Consider the following 21,507-nt stretch of genomic DNA (forward strand, 5'->3'; position numbering starts at 1 on the left):
ACCGGGGTCGCTATAACCTCCCCCCCTTTAAAAGAATTTCGTCCCCGAAATTAAGCACAAGGTTTTAAAAACAAGTTTTCTCAAATTCCAACAATATGTTAACTCAATAATAAACAACTTGACCCAACACCGGCCATTCCATCTCTCAACTAAGAGGCATGCCACAATATGCAAAACAAACATGTATTTCAACCTGCATTAACACTATGCAATTTTCTTTCAATTTCAAGGATTTTCAATATATTCAACATATACAATGTTCCATTAAACTTCCATTTCGAGACAAGTTCCAAAATATTCCATTAACCAAAACATTCACAATGTTTTACAGCTTAAGACATATATATAAAGCTCTAAAGTTCGACAATATTACAAAATCTACATACAAGATTACAAATCGATAAGCATGTCCGGATATTTTTCGCGGACTTCCAACTCACGTTCCCAAGTGGCTTCCTCCACACCATGATGTTTCCACAAAACTTTAACCAAAGGAATGGTCTTGCCTCGCAAGACTTGATCCCGCTTATCCAAAACTCTAACCGGTCTCTCCTCATACGAGACATCCTCGTCAACTACTAAATCGGTCCAATCCAATACATGTGATGGATCCGGCTCATACTTCCGAAGCATACTCACATGAAACACGTCATGTACTCCGGATAACTGCGGCGGCAAAGCTAAACGATAAGCAGTCTCACCAATCCTCTCAAGGATCTCAAAAGGACCAATGAATCGAGGGGACAACTTCCCGCTCTTCCCAAACCTCATCAATCCCCGTCTTGGTGATATCTTCAAAAAGACGTGATCACTCACCTCAAACACCAAAGGTCTTCTCCTACGGTCGGCGTAAGATTTCTGACGACTCTGGGCTGTAACAAGCCTCTTACGGATAAGCTCAACCTTCTCCGTCGTTTCCCTCACTAACTCCGGACCCAACAGAGGTGCATCACCCACCTCGGCCCAACAAACAGGAGACCTACACGGTCGGCCGTATAAGGCCTCAAACGGTGCCATACCGATACTAGACTGGAAGCTGTTGTTGTAGGCAAATTCCACTAATGGCAAGTGCCTCTCCCACGACCCGCCAAAGTCAAGAACACAACCCCGAAGCATATCCTCAAGGATCTGAATAGTACGCTCGGACTGCCCGTCAGTCTGAGGATGATAAGCTGTGCTAAAGGTCAACTTAGTGCCTAAGGCACTCTGCAAGCTCTGCCACAACCTGGCAGTAAAACGAGGATCTCTATCTGAAACGATCGTCACTGGAACCCCGTGTAACCTCACTATGTCCCGAATATATAAATCGGCCAGATGATCAACTGAATCTTTAACACGCATAGGAATAAAATGCGCCGACTTAGTCAACCGGTCCACAACTACCCAAATAGCATCACTACCTCGTTGAGTCCTCGGAAGACCCACAACGAAGTCCATAGTGACATGTTCCCACTTCCACTCGGCAATAGGCAAGGGTTGCAACAAACCCGCTGGCCTCTGATGTTCGGCCTTCACTTGCTGACAAGTAAGGCACTTAGATACGAAAACTGCCACATCTCTCTTCATACCTCGCCACCAGAATTGGCGACCCAAATCCCGATACATCTTAGTGCCTCCCGGATGCACCGCAAGGCGTGAATGATGGAACTCTCGGAGTACCTCCTCTCGACAAGACTCTGGCACAAACAGACGGTCTCGGTATCTCACACTCAGGTCGGGATACACCGTCAAACCTTTCTCAACCTTCCCACCAGAAATCTTCTCACGGAGGGATTCTACCTCAAGGTCGCCCCTCTGAGCCTCTAACACTCGAGTCACAAGTGTAGGCTGTGCAACAACAGAAAACAAGGCCGCAGCCTCAACAGATTCGCCCAGAAGGAAATTAAACTCTCCAAGTGCACCCAACATCTCCCATTCCTGGATGGCTATACTAGCTATGTCACCAACAGGTTTCCTGCTAAGGGCGTCGGCCACCACATTGGCCTTTCCCGGATGATAATGCAATTCAAAGTCATAATCCTCAATAAATTCCATCCACCTCCTCTGCCTCAAGTTCAAGTCTTTCTGTGTAAACAAATATTTCAGACTCTTATGATCCGAGAATACCTCAAATCTCTCACCATAAAGATAATGCCTCCAAACCTTCAAGGCAAATATCACAGCTGCTAACTCTAGATCATGCGTAGGGTAATTCTGCTCGTGAATTTTCAACTGACGTGAACCATAGGCAACTACTTTCCCTTCTTGCATTAATACACAACCCAGACCCTCTCGTGAGGCGTCACAATAGACTGCATAACCCAACCCTCTCTCTGGAATAATCAATACTGGAGCGGTAGTCAGTCTAACTTTCAACTCCTGAAACGACTTTTCACAAATCTCACTCCATACAAATTTAACTCCCTTCCGAGTCAGTCTAGTCAACGGTGATGCTAACCTGGAGAAGTCTTTCACAAACCGACGGTAATACCCAGCTAACCCCAGGAAACTGCGGATCTCAAACACACTCTTAGGCTGTGCCCAATCTTGCACTGCCTCTACCTTGGATGTATCAACAGACACTCCTTCACCGGATACCACATGGCCTAAGAATTTGACTTCTCTCAGCCAGAACTCACACTTCCCAAACTTGGCATACAGCCTATGGGCTCTAAGTAACTCAAGCACCACCCTCAAGTGTGCCTCGTGCTCCTCCTCAGAAGGCGAATAGATAAGGATGTCGTCCACAAAAACGACTACAAACTGATCCAAGAATTCCCGGAAGATCCGGTTCATCAAGTCCATAAAGACTGCCGGTGCATTGGTGAGCCCGAATGGCATTACCAAAAACTCATAATGGCCATACCGCGTACGGAATGCCGTCTTCGGAATATCCTCTTCCCTGACCCTCAACTGGTGGTATCCCGATCTCAAGTCTATCTTTGAGAAACAACGGGAACCCTTCAACTGGTCAAACAGGTCATCGATACGAGGCATAGGGTACTTATTCTTAACCGTAGCCCGATTCAATTTCCGATAATCTATGCAAAGTCTTAAAGCACCACCTTTCTTTTTAACAAAGAGGGCCGGTGCTCCCCACGGCGCAACACTAGGGCGTATAAAACCCTTGTCTAGTAACTCCTGGAGCTGAATCTTCAACTCAACTAACTCGGCTGGGGCAAAACGATAAGGTGACATAGAAATCGGCGCCGTGCCGGGCATTAGGTCAATAGAGAATTCAATCTCTCGATGCGGTGGCAAACCAACAAGATCCTCGGGAAAGACGTCCGAGTACTCACAAACCACCCTTGGCAACATAACCTGGGTCTCATCATCCTCACTAATCGAAAGGTTGGCAAGTAGACCACTAAGCTCACTCCATTCTCGCGGAACATACCCTGATGGCAACACATTACCAACCCGGTCCCCCAGAAAATGAAAATACTCTCCGCTCACGGTACAACAAGTGACCCTCTGGCGGTAGCAATCAATAACTGCCCGGTATGACGATAGCCAGTCCATACCCAAAATAACATCGAAACCTCTCATAGGCATAACTACAAAGGAAAATGGGATTCTATGGTAATCAACTTCTATATCACAACCCCTAACACCGTGTTTCAAAATCAATTCACCCCCAAGAGGCGACACTACACAAATAGGAGATGCTAACTGTGCTAACTCCAACTCCAAAACAGATGCAAATGCAGCAGACACAAAGGAATGAGATGCACCCGTATCAATCAAAACATTAGCAACCGAGTTGCAAAACAAGAAAGTACCTCTCACAACAGATGGAGCCGGTACAAGATCCTGCGCGGTAACAGCATACACGCGCCCAGATGACCTCTGATCAACCTGCTCACCCCTAGGAGCATAAGATTGTTGCACCGACTGGGACGATGAAGCCCCCTGATTGGCCCTCGAGGCCTGACCCGACTGAGCTGGCTGCTGACCCTGAATCTGCCTCAAACCAGATGCACCAGGTGTGCCACCCAACTGCGGGCAATACCTCTTCATATGCCCTGGCTGACCACACTGATAACACGAGAGTGGCTGGCCTCTCCCCTGACTCTGGCTCTGAGATCGAGCCGAAGATGATGCTGCTCTCAGCACTCCTCCCCTCTGAGGACAGACTGGAGACTTGTGGCCCAGCTGGCCACACTTGAAGCAGGTAATGCCTCCTTGACTGCCTTTCCCCGAACTAGCACTCGGCACAGGAAAAGTCGATCTAGAAAAGCTACTCTGAGACTGTTGGGGATTAAAACCCTTCTGTCTCCTACCATCACTCTGACCATCCTGACTCCTCTTGGAGCCCTTCTGTCCTTCCTCCTCCTCCTGCATCATGATTTCCATGTGGGCTGCAGCATCAACCAAACGCCCATAATCCCGAATCATAGTTCCCCCAACTCGCAGCTTGAGGCCACGCCTCAACTTCCTCTCAAACTCAATACAACGGCGTTCCTCAGACGCCACCAATTCAGGTGCAAACCTGGATAAACTAGTAAATGCAGCCTCAAACTCGGCCACTGAAGAACTCGACTGCTTAAGCTGGCAGAACTGGTCTCTCAGCTTCTCCCTAACTGCTGGAGATAGGAACTTCTCCTGGAAAGCATTCACAAAAGCCTCCCATGTACCTCCTATACGACCTTTAGTGAACTTCCACCACTGACCCGCATCCCCCTTCAACTGGAAAGATGCCAAGGTCACCTTCAACCCCTCGTCTTCGATGCCAAGCATCTCAAACGTCTTCGTTGTCTGTTCGAGCCATTCATCTGCCTTAAGCGGCTCTTTAGGATCACCCACAAATTCATCCGGATTGGACCGGAAGAACTCCCTCTTCAGAAAGGAAGGTCCTGCATCTGCAATACCAGCCTGAGCTTGATTCTCAGCTCTGAGAATGCCTACTGACTCCCTGAATGCCCCCGCTATCTCTCGAGCTAAAGCGCCCAAAGCCTGCTGGCCTACTGGCTCGGCCACATTGGCCTGGCCAACTCCCTCCTGAACTGCTGGAATCTCCTCTGGCACAGGCACCTCCTGCCTACCCGGCCTACCACGCCTACCGCGTCCTCGTCCTCGTCCTGACATACTAATAAAGGAAACAAAGACGTTAGCACATTATCAAATGTGCCGAAACTAAACACTCGCGTCCTAATGCATGGGACAGCAATAATTCATTCCACGTAAGCACATAATCACATAAGCACCTACGAATTTCATTCCTGGATAATGATAGTCCCAATGCGTTGCTATAGTTCCGGTTGGAAGCAGCAGTGATCAGGTGCCTTTCCAACAAGACTACTAGAAACTCAAGGGTCAAATCACCATCCTAGAAACTACATTCCATACCCACATAGTCACATAAACATGTTATCACGTAAGCATATAACATTACACTAAGTCTCTATCAAACGAGACGAACCCATTGTGATACTAATCACTTCCCACGTACCCAAAGTATTCAAACCCGGTACGCTCTGATACCAAGTTGTAACGCCCTCAAAATAAACCCATAATAACCATAACATTAACATGCATTTATAAAAGAAAATGAATCATTTGAGTTAGTCATCAGAGTATTCTTATTGACAGACTTTACTTGTAACATCCTGCAACATCAAAATAAATGCCCTAAGGGCTTACATCTTTCCAAGCTAACACTTGGACACAAAAAGGATGAGTACTAACTCATTTACAAGTTAAGCCCTAGGCTTGAATGTTTACATGAAATCCCAAAAATAACAAAATAAAACATATAACTAAAGATAAGTCTTCAACATCCCAAACATCAAATCCTTCCAGGCTAAGTCCGTGGAGGTAGCTTATCACCTGAACCTGAAAATGATGTTCCCATAAAGGGTGAGCCACAGCCCAGTAGGAAAATACTAAACCAAATATAAGCATTGAATAAAGCTATAGCATTCAATAGATGGTTAATCAAGATAATCTATTTTATTATTAAACAGTCTCATAACACTAATGTCTAAGACACATTTCACTTTCCATTATTATCAACATGGCTCAGAACCTGGCCAAACTTACAACAGTGAACTATATAACATAATCACATTACTTCCAATATCAACAAAACAAATGAGACTCATGCTCATATCAAAACACTTCATACTTCCCATTTGATACACATTTTAGTGCTGTATCAATAATCATGTAAAAACACTTCAATATAATAAGCACACATAAAAATGGTGCTAATGGAGTCCATCCCCTATCTCCTCCCAAACAAAAATCCGGTTTAGAGGTCCATCCCCTATCTTCCCCTAAACCGTGGAGTACATCCCCTATCTCCTCCCACACAATATGCAAATGCAATGCTCAACCAATACACGTATTTTCAGTATTAATTCAATAGTCAAATTAATGACTTAACCAATGTGATTAGTTTCAGTTATTCCTAATCCACATGCAATGTCTACAACAATCATGACTATCCTCCACCGATAGCCCAAAACAGTTATTTCTAGACTGGAAATAAATATATCAACAATTTAATAGGTGAGTGATTTAAATCATCCAACTACACCATTTAATCTATGAATTCATCAATTTCATGAATTTAACCAAATTCCCCAATTCCCTTAAATTAATTTTACAAATTAATTAATTAATACAACTAGGGTTTTTCCCAAAATTATCTAAGTGACCTCAACATCTTAAAATACCAAAACTTAGAACAAAGCTTATAGAATAGAGTAGGAAATCCCTACCTTGAAGATCACAACTAAAATAGAGAAGATGGAGATGATGACCCAAAATCCAAAGTGCTCCAAATCCTCTCTTTTTCAGATTAAAAGAAAGATCTCGTGAAGCTCTACCTTTCTTCCAAAGGAACTAGGGTAGAAGACCACCGGAAATAGATCAAATCTTGGAGAGAAGGTAAGAGTAGAGAGAGAGACTCTCAAGGGGCGGTTTTTAAAAGTTAAGAGATGAAAAGGTAGGTCAAAAAGTGATCAGAAAAGTGAAATCACGGACTGATGTAGTCGACTCTACGCTCGAGCGTAGAAAGCCCCGCTCGAGCGTAAGACACAGAATCATGCTCGAGCGTGAAGAAAGCCGCTCGAGCGTCGATTGCACCCTTTCAGAAGTTTTGCAGGCGCTGCACCCGCTCGAGCGTCAAACTCCCCGCTCGAGCGGAGGAGCAAAAACAAGGGATCACGCTCGAGCGTGAAAACTACCGCTCGAGCGGAAGAACTGCAGAACAAAAATACTGGGAGATGGAAAATCCCGCTCGAGCGTCAAAACTCCCGCTCGAGCGGAGAAGCAATAACGAAGGGCCCGCTCGAGCGTTAAAACCTCCGCTCGAGCGTGAAGGCCAAAATCTGGGCATCACCTATTGGCATCAAAATTCAACCAACCTGTACCAGACCCGTCCAACACAACCTATACTTCAAATACAAAGAGATTAAAGGACAACAACAACCAATAAATAATGACAGGATCTACGGAGCCTAAGTCCGGATACAATAATCTAAAGAGAAAAGACCGGGGTCGCTATAACCTCCCCCCCTTTAAAAGAATTTCGTCCCCGAAATTAAGCACAAGGTTTTAAAAACAAGTTTTCTCAAATTCCAACAATATGTTAACTCAATAATAAACAACTTGACCCAACACCGGCCATTCCATCTCTCAACTAAGAGGCATGCCACAATATGCAAAACAAACATGTATTTCAACCTGCATTAACACTATGCAATTTTCTTTCAATTTCAAGGATTTTCAATATATTCAACATATACAATGTTCCATTAAACTTCCATTTCGAGACAAGTTCCAAAATATTCCATTAACCAAAACATTCACAATGTTTTACAGCTTAAGACATATATATAAAGCTCTAAAGTTCGACAATATTACAAAATCTACATACAAGATTACAAATCGATAAGCATGTCCGGATATTTTTCGCAGACTTCCAACTCACGTTCCCAAGTGGCTTCCTCCACACCATGATGTTTCCACAAAACTTTAACCAAAGGAATGGTCTTGCCTCGCAAGACTTGATCCCGCTTATCCAAAACTCTAACCGGTCTCTCCTCATACGAGACATCCTCGTCAACTACTAAATCGGTCCAATCCAATACATGTGATGGATCCGGCTCATACTTCCGAAGCATACTCACATGAAACACGTCATGTACTCCGGATAACTGCGGCGGCAAAGCTAAACGATAAGCAGTCTCACCAATCCTCTCAAGGATCTCAAAAGGACCAATGAATCGAGGGGACAACTTCCCGCTCTTCCCAAACCTCATCAATCCCCGTCTTGGTGATATCTTCAAAAAGACGTGATCACTCACCTCAAACACCAAAGGTCTTCTCCTACGGTCGGCGTAAGATTTCTGACGACTCTGGGCTGTAACAAGCCTCTTACGGATAAGCTCAACCTTCTCCGTCGTTTCCCTCACTAACTCCGGACCCAACAGAGGTGCATCACCCACCTCGGCCCAACAAACAGGAGACCTACACGGTCGGCCGTATAAGGCCTCAAACGGTGCCATACCGATACTAGACTGGAAGCTGTTGTTGTAGGCAAATTCCACTAATGGCAAGTGCCTCTCCCACGACCCGCCAAAGTCAAGAACACAACCCCGAAGCATATCCTCAAGGATCTGAATAGTACGCTCGGACTGCCCGTCAGTCTGAGGATGATAAGCTGTGCTAAAGGTCAACTTAGTGCCTAAGGCACTCTGCAAGCTCTGCCACAACCTGGCAGTAAAACGAGGATCTCTATCTGAAACGATCGTCACTGGAACCCCGTGTAACCTCACTATGTCCCGAATATATAAATCGGCCAGATAATCAACTGAATCTTTAACACGCATAGGAATAAAATGCGCCGACTTAGTCAACCGGTCCACAACTACCCAAATAGCATCACTACCTCGTTGAGTCCTCGGAAGACCCACAACGAAGTCCATAGTGACATGTTCCCACTTCCACTCGGCAATAGGCAAGGGTTGCAACAAACCCGCTGGCCTCTGATGTTCGGCCTTCACTTGCTGACAAGTAAGGCACTTAGATACGAAAACTGCCACATCTCTCTTCATACCTCGCCACCAGAATTGGCGACCCAAATCCCGATACATCTTAGTGCCTCCCGGATGCACCGCAAGGCGTGAATGATGGAACTCTCGGAGTACCTCCTCTCGACAAGACTCTGGCACAAACAGACGGTCTCGGTATCTCACACTCAGGTCGGGATACACCGTCAAACCTTTCTCAACCTTCCCACCAGAAATCTTCTCACGGAGGGATTCTACCTCAAGGTCGCCCCTCTGAGCCTCTAACACTCGAGTCACAAGTGTAGGCTGTGCAACAACAGAAAACAAGGCCGCAGCCTCAACAGATTCGCCCAGAAGGAAATTAAACTCTCCAAGTGCACCCAACATCTCCCATTCCTGGATGGCTATACTAGCTATGTCACCAACAGGTTTCCTGCTAAGGGCGTCGGCCACCACATTGGCCTTTCCCGGATGATAATGCAATTCAAAGTCATAATCCTCAATAAATTCCATCCACCTCCTCTGCCTCAAGTTCAAGTCTTTCTGTGTAAACAAATATTTCAGACTCTTATGATCCGAGAATACCTCAAATCTCTCACCATAAAGATAATGCCTCCAAACCTTCAAGGCAAATATCACAGCTGCTAACTCTAGATCATGCGTAGGGTAATTCTGCTCGTGAATTTTCAACTGACGTGAACCATAGGCAACTACTTTCCCTTCTTGCATTAATACACAACCCAGACCCTCTCGTGAGGCGTCACAATAGACTGCATAACCCAACCCTCTCTCTGGAATAATCAATACTGGAGCGGTAGTCAGTCTAACTTTCAACTCCTGAAACGACTTTTCACAAATCTCACTCCATACAAATTTAACTCCCTTCCGAGTCAGTCTAGTCAACGGTGATGCTAACCTGGAGAAGTCTTTCACAAACCGACGGTAATACCCAGCTAACCCCAGGAAACTGCGGATCTCAAACACACTCTTAGGCTGTGCCCAATCTTGCACTGCCTCTACCTTGGATGTATCAACAGACACTCCTTCACCGGATACCACATGGCCTAAGAATTTGACTTCTCTCAGCCAGAACTCACACTTCCCAAACTTGGCATACAGCCTATGGGCTCTAAGTAACTCAAGCACCACCCTCAAGTGTGCCTCGTGCTCCTCCTCAGAAGGCGAATAGATAAGGATGTCGTCCACAAAAACGACTACAAACTGATCCAAGAATTCCCGGAAGATCCGGTTCATCAAGTCCATAAAGACTGCCGGTGCATTGGTGAGCCCGAATGGCATTACCAAAAACTCATAATGGCCATACCGCGTACGGAATGCCGTCTTCGGAATATCCTCTTCCCTGACCCTCAACTGGTGGTATCCCGATCTCAAGTCTATCTTTGAGAAACAACGGGAACCCTTCAACTGGTCAAACAGGTCATCGATACGAGGCATAGGGTACTTATTCTTAACCGTAGCCCGATTCAATTTCCGATAATCTATGCAAAGTCTTAAAGCACCACCTTTCTTTTTAACAAAGAGGGCCGGTGCTCCCCACGGCGCAACACTAGGGCGTATAAAACCCTTGTCTAGTAACTCCTGGAGCTGAATCTTCAACTCAACTAACTCGGCTGGGGCAAAACGATAAGGTGACATAGAAATCGGCGCCGTGCCGGGCATTAGGTCAATAGAGAATTCAATCTCTCGATGCGGTGGCAAACCAACAAGATCCTCGGGAAAGACGTCCGAGTACTCACAAACCACCATTGGCAACATAACCTGGGTCTCATCATCCTCACTAATCGAAAGGTTGGCAAGTAGACCACTAAGCTCACTCCATTCTCGCGGAACATACCCTGATGGCAACACATTACCAACCCGGTCCCCCAGAAAATGAAAATACTCTCCGCTCACGGTACAACAAGTGACCCTCTGGCGGTAGCAATCAATAACTGCCCGGTATGACGATAGCCAGTCCATACCCAAAATAACATCGAAACCTCTCATAGGCATAACTACAAAGGAAAATGGGATTCTATGGTAATCAACTTCTATATCACAACCCCTAACACCGTGTTTCAAAATCAATTCACCCCCAAGAGGCGACACTACACAAATAGGAGATGCTAACTGTGCTAACTCCAACTCCAAAACAGATGCAAATGCAGCAGACACAAAGGAATGAGATGCACCCGTATCAATCAAAACATTAGCAACCGAGTTGCAAAACAAGAAAGTACCTCTCACAACAGATGGAGCCGGTACAAGATCCTGCGCGGTAACAGCATACACGCGCCCAGATGACCTCTGATCAACCTGCTCACCCCTAGGAGCATAAGATTGTTGCACCGACTGGGACGATGAAGCCCCCTGATTGGCCCTCGAGGCCTGACCCGACTGAGCTGGCTGCTGACCCTGAATCTGCCTCAAACCAGATGCACCAGGTGTGCCACCCAACTGCGGGCAATACCTCTTCATATGCCCTGGCTGACCACACTGATAACACGAGAGTGGCTGGCCTCTCCCCTGACTCTGGCTCTGAGATCGAGCCGAAGATGATGCTGCTCTCAGCACTCCTCCCCTCTGAGGACAGACTGGAGACTTGTGGCCCAGCTGGCCACACTTGAAGCAGGTAATGCCTCCTTGACTGCCTTTCCCCGAACTAGCACTCGGCACAGGAAAAGTCGATCTAGAAAAGCTACTCTGAGACTGTTGGGGATTAAAACCCTTCTGTCTCCTACCATCACTCTGACCATCCTGACTCCTCTTGGAGCCCTTCTGTCCTTCCTCCTCCTCCTGCATCATGATTTCCATGTGGGCTGCAGCATCAACCAAACGCCCATAATCCCGAATCATAGTTCCCCCAACTCGCAGCTTGAGGCCACGCCTCAACTTCCTCTCAAACTCAATACAACGGCGTTCCTCAGACGCCACCAATTCAGGTGCAAACCTGGATAAACTAGTAAATGCAGCCTCAAACTCGGCCACTGAAGAACTCGACTGCTTAAGCTGGCAGAACTGGTCTCTCAGCTTCTCCCTAACTGCTGGAGATAGGAACTTCTCCTGGAAAGCATTCACAAAAGCCTCCCATGTACCTCCTATACGACCTTTAGTGAACTTCCACCACTGACCCGCATCCCCCTTCAACTGGAAAGATGCCAAGGTCACCTTCAACCCCTCGTCTTCGATGCCAAGCATCTCAAACGTCTTCGTTGTCTGTTCGAGCCATTCATCTGCCTTAAGCGGCTCTTTAGGATCACCCACAAATTCATCCGGATTGGACCGGAAGAACTCCCTCTTCAGAAAGGAAGGTCCTGCATCTGCAATACCAGCCTGAGCTTGATTCTCAGCTCTGAGAATGCCTACTGACTCCCTGAATGCCCCCGCTATCTCTCGAGCTAAAGCGCCCAAAGCCTGCTGGCCTACTGGCTCGGCCACATTGGCCTGGCCAACTCCCTCCTGAACTGCTGGAATCTCCTCTGGCACAGGCACCTCCTGCCTACCCGGCCTACCACGCCTACCGCGTCCTCGTCCTCGTCCTGACATACTAATAAAGGAAACAAAGACGTTAGCACATTATCAAATGTGCCGAAACTAAACACTCGCGTCCTAATGCATGGGACAGCAATAATTCATTCCACGTAAGCACATAATCACATAAGCACCTACGAATTTCATTCCTGGATAATGATAGTCCCAATGCGTTGCTATAGTTCCGGTTGGAAGCAGCAGTGATCAGGTGCCTTTCCAACAAGACTACTAGAAACTCAAGGGTCAAATCACCATCCTAGAAACTACATTCCATACCCACATAGTCACATAAACATGTTATCACGTAAGCATATAACATTACACTAAGTCTCTATCAAACGAGACGAACCCATTGTGATACTAATCACTTCCCACGTACCCAAAGTATTCAAACCCGGTACGCTCTGATACCAAGTTGTAACGCCCTCAAAATAAACCCATAATAACCATAACATTAACATGCATTTATAAAAGAAAATGAATCATTTGAGTTAGTCATCAGAGTATTCTTATTGACAGACTTTACTTGTAACATCCTGCAACATCAAAATAAATGCCCTAAGGGCTTACATCTTTCCAAGCTAACACTTGGACACAAAAAGGATGAGTACTAACTCATTTACAAGTTAAGCCCTAGGCTTGAATGTTTACATGAAATCCCAAAAATAACAAAATAAAACATATAACTAAAGACAAGTCTTCAACATCCCAAACATCAAATCCTTCCAGGCTAAGTCCGTGGAGGTAGCTTATCACCTGAACCTGAAAATGATGTTCCCATAAAGGGTGAGCCACAGCCCAGTAGGAAAATACTAAACCAAATATAAGCATTGAATAAAGCTATAGCATTCAATAGATGGTTAATCAAGATAATCTATTTTATTATTAAACAGTCTCATAACACTAATGTCTAAGACACATTTCACTTTCCATTATTATCAACATGGCTCAGAACCTGGCCAAACTTACAACAGTGAACTATATAACATAATCACATTACTTCCAATATCAACAAAACAAATGAGACTCATGCTCATATCAAAACACTTCATACTTCCCATTTGATACACATTTTAGTGCTGTATCAATAATCATGTAAAAACACTTCAATATAATAAGCACACATAAAAATGGTGCTAATGGAGTCCATCCCCTATCTCCTCCCAAACAAAAATCCGGTTTAGAGGTCCATCCCCTATCTTCCCCTAAACCGTGGAGTACATCCCCTATCTCCTCCCACACAATATGCAAATGCAATGCTCAACCAATACACGTATTTTCAGTATTAATTCAATAGTCAAATTAATGACTTAACCAATGTGATTAGTTTCAGTTATTCCTAATCCACATGCAATGTCTACAACAATCATGACTATCCTCCACCGATAGCCCAAAACAGTTATTTCTAGACTGGAAATAAATATATCAACAATTTAATAGGTGAGTGATTTAAATCATCCAACTACACCATTTAATCTATGAATTCATCAATTTCATGAATTTAACCAAATTCCCCAATTCCCTTAAATTAATTTTACAAATTAATTAATTAATACAACTAGGGTTTTTCCCAAAATTATCTAAGTGACCTCAACATCTTAAAATACCAAAACTTAGAACAAAGCTTATAGAATAGAGTAGGAAATCCCTACCTTGAAGATCACAACTAAAATAGAGAAGATGGAGATGATGACCCAAAATCCAAAGTGCTCCAAATCCTCTCTTTTTCAGATTAAAAGAAAGATCTCGTGAAGCTCTACCTTTCTTCCAAAGGAACTAGGGTAGAAGACCACCGGAAATAGATCAAATCTTGGAGAGAAGGTAAGAGTAGAGAGAGAGACTCTCAAGGGGCGGTTTTTAAAAGTTAAGAGATGAAAAGGTAGGTCAAAAAGTGATCAGAAAAGTGAAATCACGGACTGATGTAGTCGACTCTACGCTCGAGCGTAGAAAGCCCCGCTCGAGCGTAAGACACAGAATCATGCTCGAGCGTGAAGAAAGCCGCTCGAGCGTCGATTGCACCCTTTCAGAAGTTTTGCAGGCGCTGCACCCGCTCGAGCGTCAAACTCCCCGCTCGAGCGGAGGAGCAAAAACAAGGGATCACGCTCGAGCGTGAAAACTACCGCTCGAGCGGAAGAACTGCAGAACAAAAATACTGGGAGATGGAAAATCCCGCTCGAGCGTCAAAACTCCCGCTCGAGCGGAGAAGCAATAACGAAGGGCCCGCTCGAGCGTTAAAACCTCCGCTCGAGCGTGAAGGCCAAAATCTGGGCATCACCTATTGGCATCAAAATTCAACCAACCTGTACCAGACCCGTCCAACACAACCTATACTTCAAATACAAAGAGATTAAAGGACAACAATAACCAATAAATAATGACAGGATCTACGGAGCCTAAGTCCGGATACAATAATCTAAAGAGAAAAGACCGGGGTCGCTATAATTTCACAGGCAAATTCTCAAGTTCAGAAAAAACTCTATATTTTCAGATAATAAACTTTAATAGAGGGAGAGTAGATATAATAATAGTTAAGATTTTTGTTAAGTTAATGTAAAAAAAAAAAAAAAGTCTGATTATATTTTTGTTTTCAATTATGTTGATAAAGAATATTCAATTAATACTAATTATTCACTTTTTTGTGTTGGCATAAATTAAAATTTTAAATTTTACAGTACTTGTTTTCGATGAAAAGTTATTTGTATTTTTATCCCCTAAAGTTTGAATTCTAGATCTGTTCCTGATTAAAGACCCTGTTAAATAATTAAACCTTTTTAGCATTTTTGTTTGGTAAAAAAAGAAAAAGAAAAGATAATTGGAACTTGATATGAAAGTTTTGTTTGATAAACTGTTTTGATAATTACTTTTGGGAACAATCCTTTTTTATAGTGAAATTAAAAGATTCTTTCAATAAAAGATCTGTAAACATTCCACACTTTCTTATTTTGAAAATACAAAATCATTTGATAAAAAATTTGACAATTTTGACAGTTTTTGCCACAAAGATTAATACGAAACTCATCTACAAAAATTACATAGAGAAAGAGGGAGGGAGAAACATTTTATTCACAAAAATGAGTAATTGGCATGATGTTTGTGTGTGATATGAGAAAAGCCTCATGAACACCAAACAAACACCATCACTCATTACATATTACAATAAGAAAATAAACAAGTGCAAATTTTAACCACTAATTTTTATAGTTTCGTTTTAGTGTCATTTTGATATTTGTCATTTTTATTTTTTCAATTTAACCTAATTGATTGCAATCTTTAAGTTCTTTTTTTTTTTTAAAAAAAAAAATTATGAAAAGTGTACACATAAATAGCATGAGTTATGCTTTTAAGAACAAAATTGTAAATTTTCTTAACTAAGTGAGTCAATCTCAATCATCTCATTAACGATTTTACTTCAAAAACACTAATTGACATTATTAATTGAATCAAATTAATACAAAATTTAAAATTAAAATCAATATTAAATCAATTAAATATGTGAGAATCAAAATGATATACAAAAACTCCCAATTTAATTTACCCAATAAACATTACCACTTTTCCTATCTTAATTCCAGGGAAAATCCGACAAGGCCACCGGTTGGCAAGCTATCAACTTGCAACCTAACACAAGAAAATAAAACAAACAACAAAATCAAATCAAGGCTTAAAAAAAAACCAAAAACAAAAATTATGATGAAAAAGAATATTTTTTTTTATGATTGTCAGGCAAATCTTTACAAAAATAATAAAAAATAAAAAATTTAGTTCTCAATTTATATTTAAGAGTGTTGTTCGGACTCATGAAATTCTCTATAAGTTTTATTCTGATAATCTAAGCTGTTTGATATAGTAAATATATTATTCCGGTGATCTTTATAATTAATTTTAAATTTCACTTTAATTTCTTTTTTATTTTACTCATAGTATTTTTTTCATTTTAAATTCAATAATAATAACGAAAAAATCACATTTCAACAAAAAAAAAAAAAAAAATGGATGAACCAAAACCCAAAACTATATTGTCGGGTAAAGATTGGAAAACTGCTAAGCCGCTCTCTACCAACTGAGAAAAACCATGATAGATAGAGATATAAATTCATTTGAAAATATTTTAAAAAATAATTGGATTCTACCAACTTGGGTTCTTTTATTTTTTTAATATACACGTCGTTTTCGCAAAGGGACCTGGAGCCAATGAAAGAAGACGCCATTTTTTACTTATCTCAGCACTCAAAAAATTTGTTCATTTTTGAGACTGCTAAAGCTTTTTTTTCACTCAAGAAAGGTCAACAACCTCCCTCTTAGCTTTGTTTTGCTTTTGCATCGCTTTGCTTTGCTTTTGCTTCTGATCTGTTGGTTTTTTTCCTTCTGTAATCGGAAACAATGCCTGTAGCAGAGATCTTTCTCTCTGCCTTCGTCAAATTGCTGTTTGAGAAGATGTCCTCTTTTGCCTCCTCTAAATTACCCTCCTTTGAAGGTATTGATACCCAGCTCACCAATTGGACCAATATGCTGTCTCAAATTGAAGCTCTTCTGTTTGACGCGGAGGAGAAGCAAATGAAAGATCGAGCCGTGAACCTGTGGCTCGACGATCTCCAGGATCTGGCATATGATTTGGATGATTTAGTGGATGAGTTCGCCGCCGAAGCTTTGCAACACAAGCTCAAGGCAAAGCCGCCCCAAGCTAGTTCGAGCAAGGTATGGAACCTCATCCCTCATTTCAAGCCAAGAGATGTTATGTTTAATTTCAAAATGAAGTCCAAGATTGAGGAGATCAATACCAGATTGCACAATAGTTTTCAACAATGTTTGAAACTTAATTTGGTTAAGATTGTTGGACCCCCCACACCTACTAAGACTTGGCAAAGACCAGACTCTACATCTATAATTGATGATCCTCGTGTTTACGGCCGAGAACACGATCAGAGTAGGATAATTGAGCTGCTCGTAAAGGGGGATGTATCAAATCATAGCAACGTTGGCATAATTCCGATAGTGGGTATGGGTGGGATTGGCAAGACCACCCTGGCTCAGATGGTATACAATGATGAAACCGTGAAGAAGCATTTCGATTTGCAAGCCTGGGTCTGTGTGTCAGATGAGTTCAACATTATGAGAATAACAAAATTAATTCTCGAGTCAGTGACTACCCAGACATGTAATTTTAATGGCTTGGATCAAGTTCAAGTTCAACTGCAGAAGGCTTTGGCTGGAAGGAAGTTCTTAATTGTTTTAGACGATGTCTGGAACAAAAAATACAGTGACTGGAATGTTTTGAAAAAACCTTTCCGTGATGGAGCCCAAGGGAGTAAAGTTGTGGTGACTACACGTAACAGAGATGTTGCAAGAACGATGGGGGGTGTTGAACTTCATGACATTGAGGTCCTATCAGATGAAGATTGTTGGTTGTTGTTTGCACAACATGCCTTCGAGCAGAGAAGTATTGATGCAAATCCAAATTTGGTATCAATAGGTAAGGAAATTGTGGAGAAATGCAAAGGTTTGCCTCTGGCTGCTAAGACACTCGGTGGCCTTTTACGTTGCAAAGAACGAGATGAGGAATGGGTAGATGTATTGTGTAATAAAATATGGGATTTATCACACGAAGAAAATGACATCCTTCCAGCTTTGAGATTAAGTTACCATCATCTCCCTTCGCATTTGAAGCAGTGTTTTGCATACTGCTCAATAATACCCAAGGACTATGAATTTGAGGAAAAGGAGATAGTCTTGTTATGGATGGCAGAGGGTTTCATTCCGCCAAAAAGAGAGAAACAAATGGAAGATATAGGAGGTGAGTACTTTCGGGAATTGTTGTCAAGGTCTTTTTTCCAGCCATCAAGTACTGATAAAAGCTCTAAATTTGTGATGCATGACCTCATCAATGATTTGGCTCAAGTAGTTGCAAGAGATACTTGTTTTAGATTGGAGGATAGATTGAAATATCAGGAGCAGTGCAAAAATATAAAGAAAGCTCGACATTCATCTTACATGCAGGAGTACCATGAGGGTATGAAAAAATTTGAGATCTTTGACAAAGCCACGCATTTACGGACCTTCTTACCATTTCCCTTAGAATCTTATTCATATTTTTCTTTGGCAAGCAATGTTCCCCATAATCTATTGTTGAAGCTAAGACGCTTAAGGGTGCTCAATATGAGTAGATATCGCATCACAGAAGTTCCAAATTCTGTTGGAGATTTGAAACATCTGCGGTATCTTAACCTATCCCACACCTTCATTGAAGAATTACCTGAATCACTAGGCTCTCTCTACAATCTACAAACATTGATGTTAAGAGAATGTAGAACACTGAAAAAGTTGCCATCAGACTTGGGAAACCTAATTGATCTACGCCATCTCGATACTACAAATGCACTTTCCTTAGAAGAAATGCCATTGGGAATAGGTAAGTTGGTTAATCTTCATACATTGTCCAATTTTATTGTTACTAAAAACAATGGGCTTGGGATAAGAGAGTTGGGGAACTTAATTTATCTTCGGGGGAAGCTTTGCCTATCTGAGTTACAGAACGTGGTGGTTCCATTAGATGCAAGGGAGGCGAATTTAAATGATAAGAAGGGGTTAGATGTGTTATCAATGGAATGGAGTGTTAACTCAGATGAGTCACGAGATGGAAGAGTTGAAACAGAAGTGCTTGACATGCTACAACCTCACAAGAATTTAAAAGAGCTCCATATCAAAGGCTACCTTGGTACAGGATTTCCGACTTGGATAGGAGATCCTCTGTTCTCCAATATGGCTGACCTAAGTTTAGATAATTGTGGAAATTGTACATCCTTGCCACCACTCGGACAACTACCCTCCCTCAAAAAGCTTTACATTAAAGGAATGAGAGTACTGAAGTATGTTGGTTGTGAGTTCTACGGGCAAGGCGGTGTTCAACCTTTTCCGTTACTGGAGACTCTAAGCTTTGAGAATATGCTAGAATGGGAGGATTGGTATACTTTTGGAGATCACAAGGAAGTTCAACCATTCACTCGTGTCAAGTATCTTTCCATAATAGAATGTCCCAAACTTCGTAAAATGTTGCCTACTGATCTACCTTGTTTGAATAATCTAGAGATTAGGGACTGCCCCAAACTGTGTGGGGTGATGCCCAAGGATCTACATTGTTTGAATAATCTAGAGATTTCAGAGTGCCCACAATTCCTAGTTGAAGGTTCCAGCAATAGCCTCCCGTCACTCACCTCGATAGCTATGAATGACGTTCCTCTAACAAGCCTTGAAGCAGTCCTTGAGATGAGGAGTATGGTTGATGATGAAGTGATATCGGCAAATGCAAAGTCTAAGCATCCGAGCTCAATAACTTCCTTGAGCATTGGGATGGTTAAGAAACTCAAGCTCTTGCCGAAATGGGTTACTCATGGGCTGATGGAAGTCGAAAGATTGAACATTAGGTGTGAAGAACTCAAGACACTGTGGAAGAATGAGGCGAGAGTGCAACGCAGCTTCCCTGGATTCCGAAGTTTAGTAATTGAAGACTGCCCCCAGCTAGTTTCATTGTTTGAAGAAGATGAGGATGAAGAAAATGAAGGGCAACATCAGCAACAACAAGAAGAGGGACTCCCTAGCATAGTGAGGCTTGAGCATCTAACAATATATAATTGTGAAAAGCTGGAGAAACTGCCACGGCTGCTACATACCTTCACTTTTCTTCGAGAGTTGTGTGTCTGGCAGTGTCCAAATCTCGGCTCTTTTCCAGAGACAGGTTTTCCGTGCACGCTGAAAAGACTCGAGATATATGATTGTGAGGCTCTGCAAACTTTTCCAGAGACAGGTTTTCCGTGCGCGCTAAAAAGACTCAAGATAGGTGCTTGTGAGGCTCTGCAATCCTTATTCGGGTGGATAACGCAGATTAATGACAATAATCTTGAAGTGTTAGAGGTTACGAATTGTCCGTCTCTTACGTGGTTGATATCGTGCAGAGGTGGGGGGCTACCACCCACACTCAAAGAGCTTCGGATTTGGGAGTGTAAAAAGTTGGAGGCACTGCTAGTAGAGGAGGGGATGGAAATTAACTGTCCATCTCTTGAGTCTGTTTGGATCAGTGGTTGTGATAGGCTCAAATACTTGCCAGATGCCCTTCCTAATAATAATAATCTCAGGAATCTCTGTCGATTGAACTTGTATGGGTGTGAGAATTTGGAGTACATTCCGGAAGGATGGTTCCACTCTGCAACAAATCTGAGAGAATTGAATATCAGGGGATGCAAAAAACTGAAGGCCCTACCACACGGATTGCAGAGCATCAACTACCTCACTTCTCTTGAAGAGCTGGATATGAATATTTCAGAATGGAACAACAACTTCAAGAAGATTGGTTTGCACAGTTTACCCTCTCTTAAAACACTGTCGATTTCAGGGGAAGAAGAAGAACATCCTGTGGGTTCCAGCTTTCCGATAGATGGGATGTTGCTGCCCACCTCTCTGATCTGTCTTCGCATCAGAGATTTCCGAAATCTGGAGAAGCTATCTTTTAAGTTGTTTCAAAACCTCGCCTCTCTTGAAAAACTTGTAATCCTTGATTGCCCTAGGCTCAAATCTTTACCAGTGCAAAGGCTGCCTCCCTCACTTAAGGAATTGCTGATCTGGAGATGTCCGAGACTAACAGGGAAGTGTGAAAAGGGGAAAGGCAAATATTGGCCCCACTTAGCTCACATTCCTCAAGTCTACGTTCATGAAATATTGCCACCGCAGTACAACTAATCAAATTGCCACCGCAGTACAACCAATCAAATTGCCAGGTATCAAAACAGAAACTAATTTGATAAATATAAACATTTAAAAATTATTTTCAGATTTTAAAAACAAAATATTTTTTCAAAAAGTGGAAAATCATAATGAAAAAAATATGTTAAATTTAAATTTGGAGGACCATTATGGGATGAGTAAATAATTTTTAAAATTTTGGTTGGTTTTGGAGGTTTCAAAAATAGTTTTAAATTTTTAATTCATA

At 42.6% G+C, this 21,507-nt stretch overlaps 1 protein-coding gene across 8 annotated transcripts in view; it reads left to right on the forward strand.

Annotated features, from left to right (window-relative positions):
• LOC114270580 (putative disease resistance RPP13-like protein 1) overlaps nt 1–21,507 on the forward strand; it is a 126,199-nt gene that overhangs the window by 100,255 nt on the left and 4,437 nt on the right. For 5 of the 8 annotated variants that reach the window (XM_082916882.1, XM_082916880.1, XM_082916881.1 and 2 more), the window contains exon 1: nt 16,546–21,295. The exons of the other annotated variants lie outside the window; for them this stretch is intronic. In XM_082916882.1, coding sequence (XP_082773008.1) covers nt 16,911–21,257 — 4,347 coding nt within the window. In that variant the 5' untranslated portion in view covers nt 16,546–16,910 and the 3' untranslated portion in view covers nt 21,258–21,295. Of the gene's footprint in view, nt 1–16,545; nt 21,296–21,507 lie in introns of those variants that run through there. 8 annotated transcript variants of the gene reach the window in all.

Source organism: Camellia sinensis, chromosome 2 (genome assembly GCF_055761805.1).
Source record: "Camellia sinensis isolate YWXY chromosome 2, ASM5576180v1, whole genome shotgun sequence".
Taxonomy (NCBI): domain Eukaryota; kingdom Viridiplantae; phylum Streptophyta; class Magnoliopsida; order Ericales; family Theaceae; genus Camellia; species Camellia sinensis.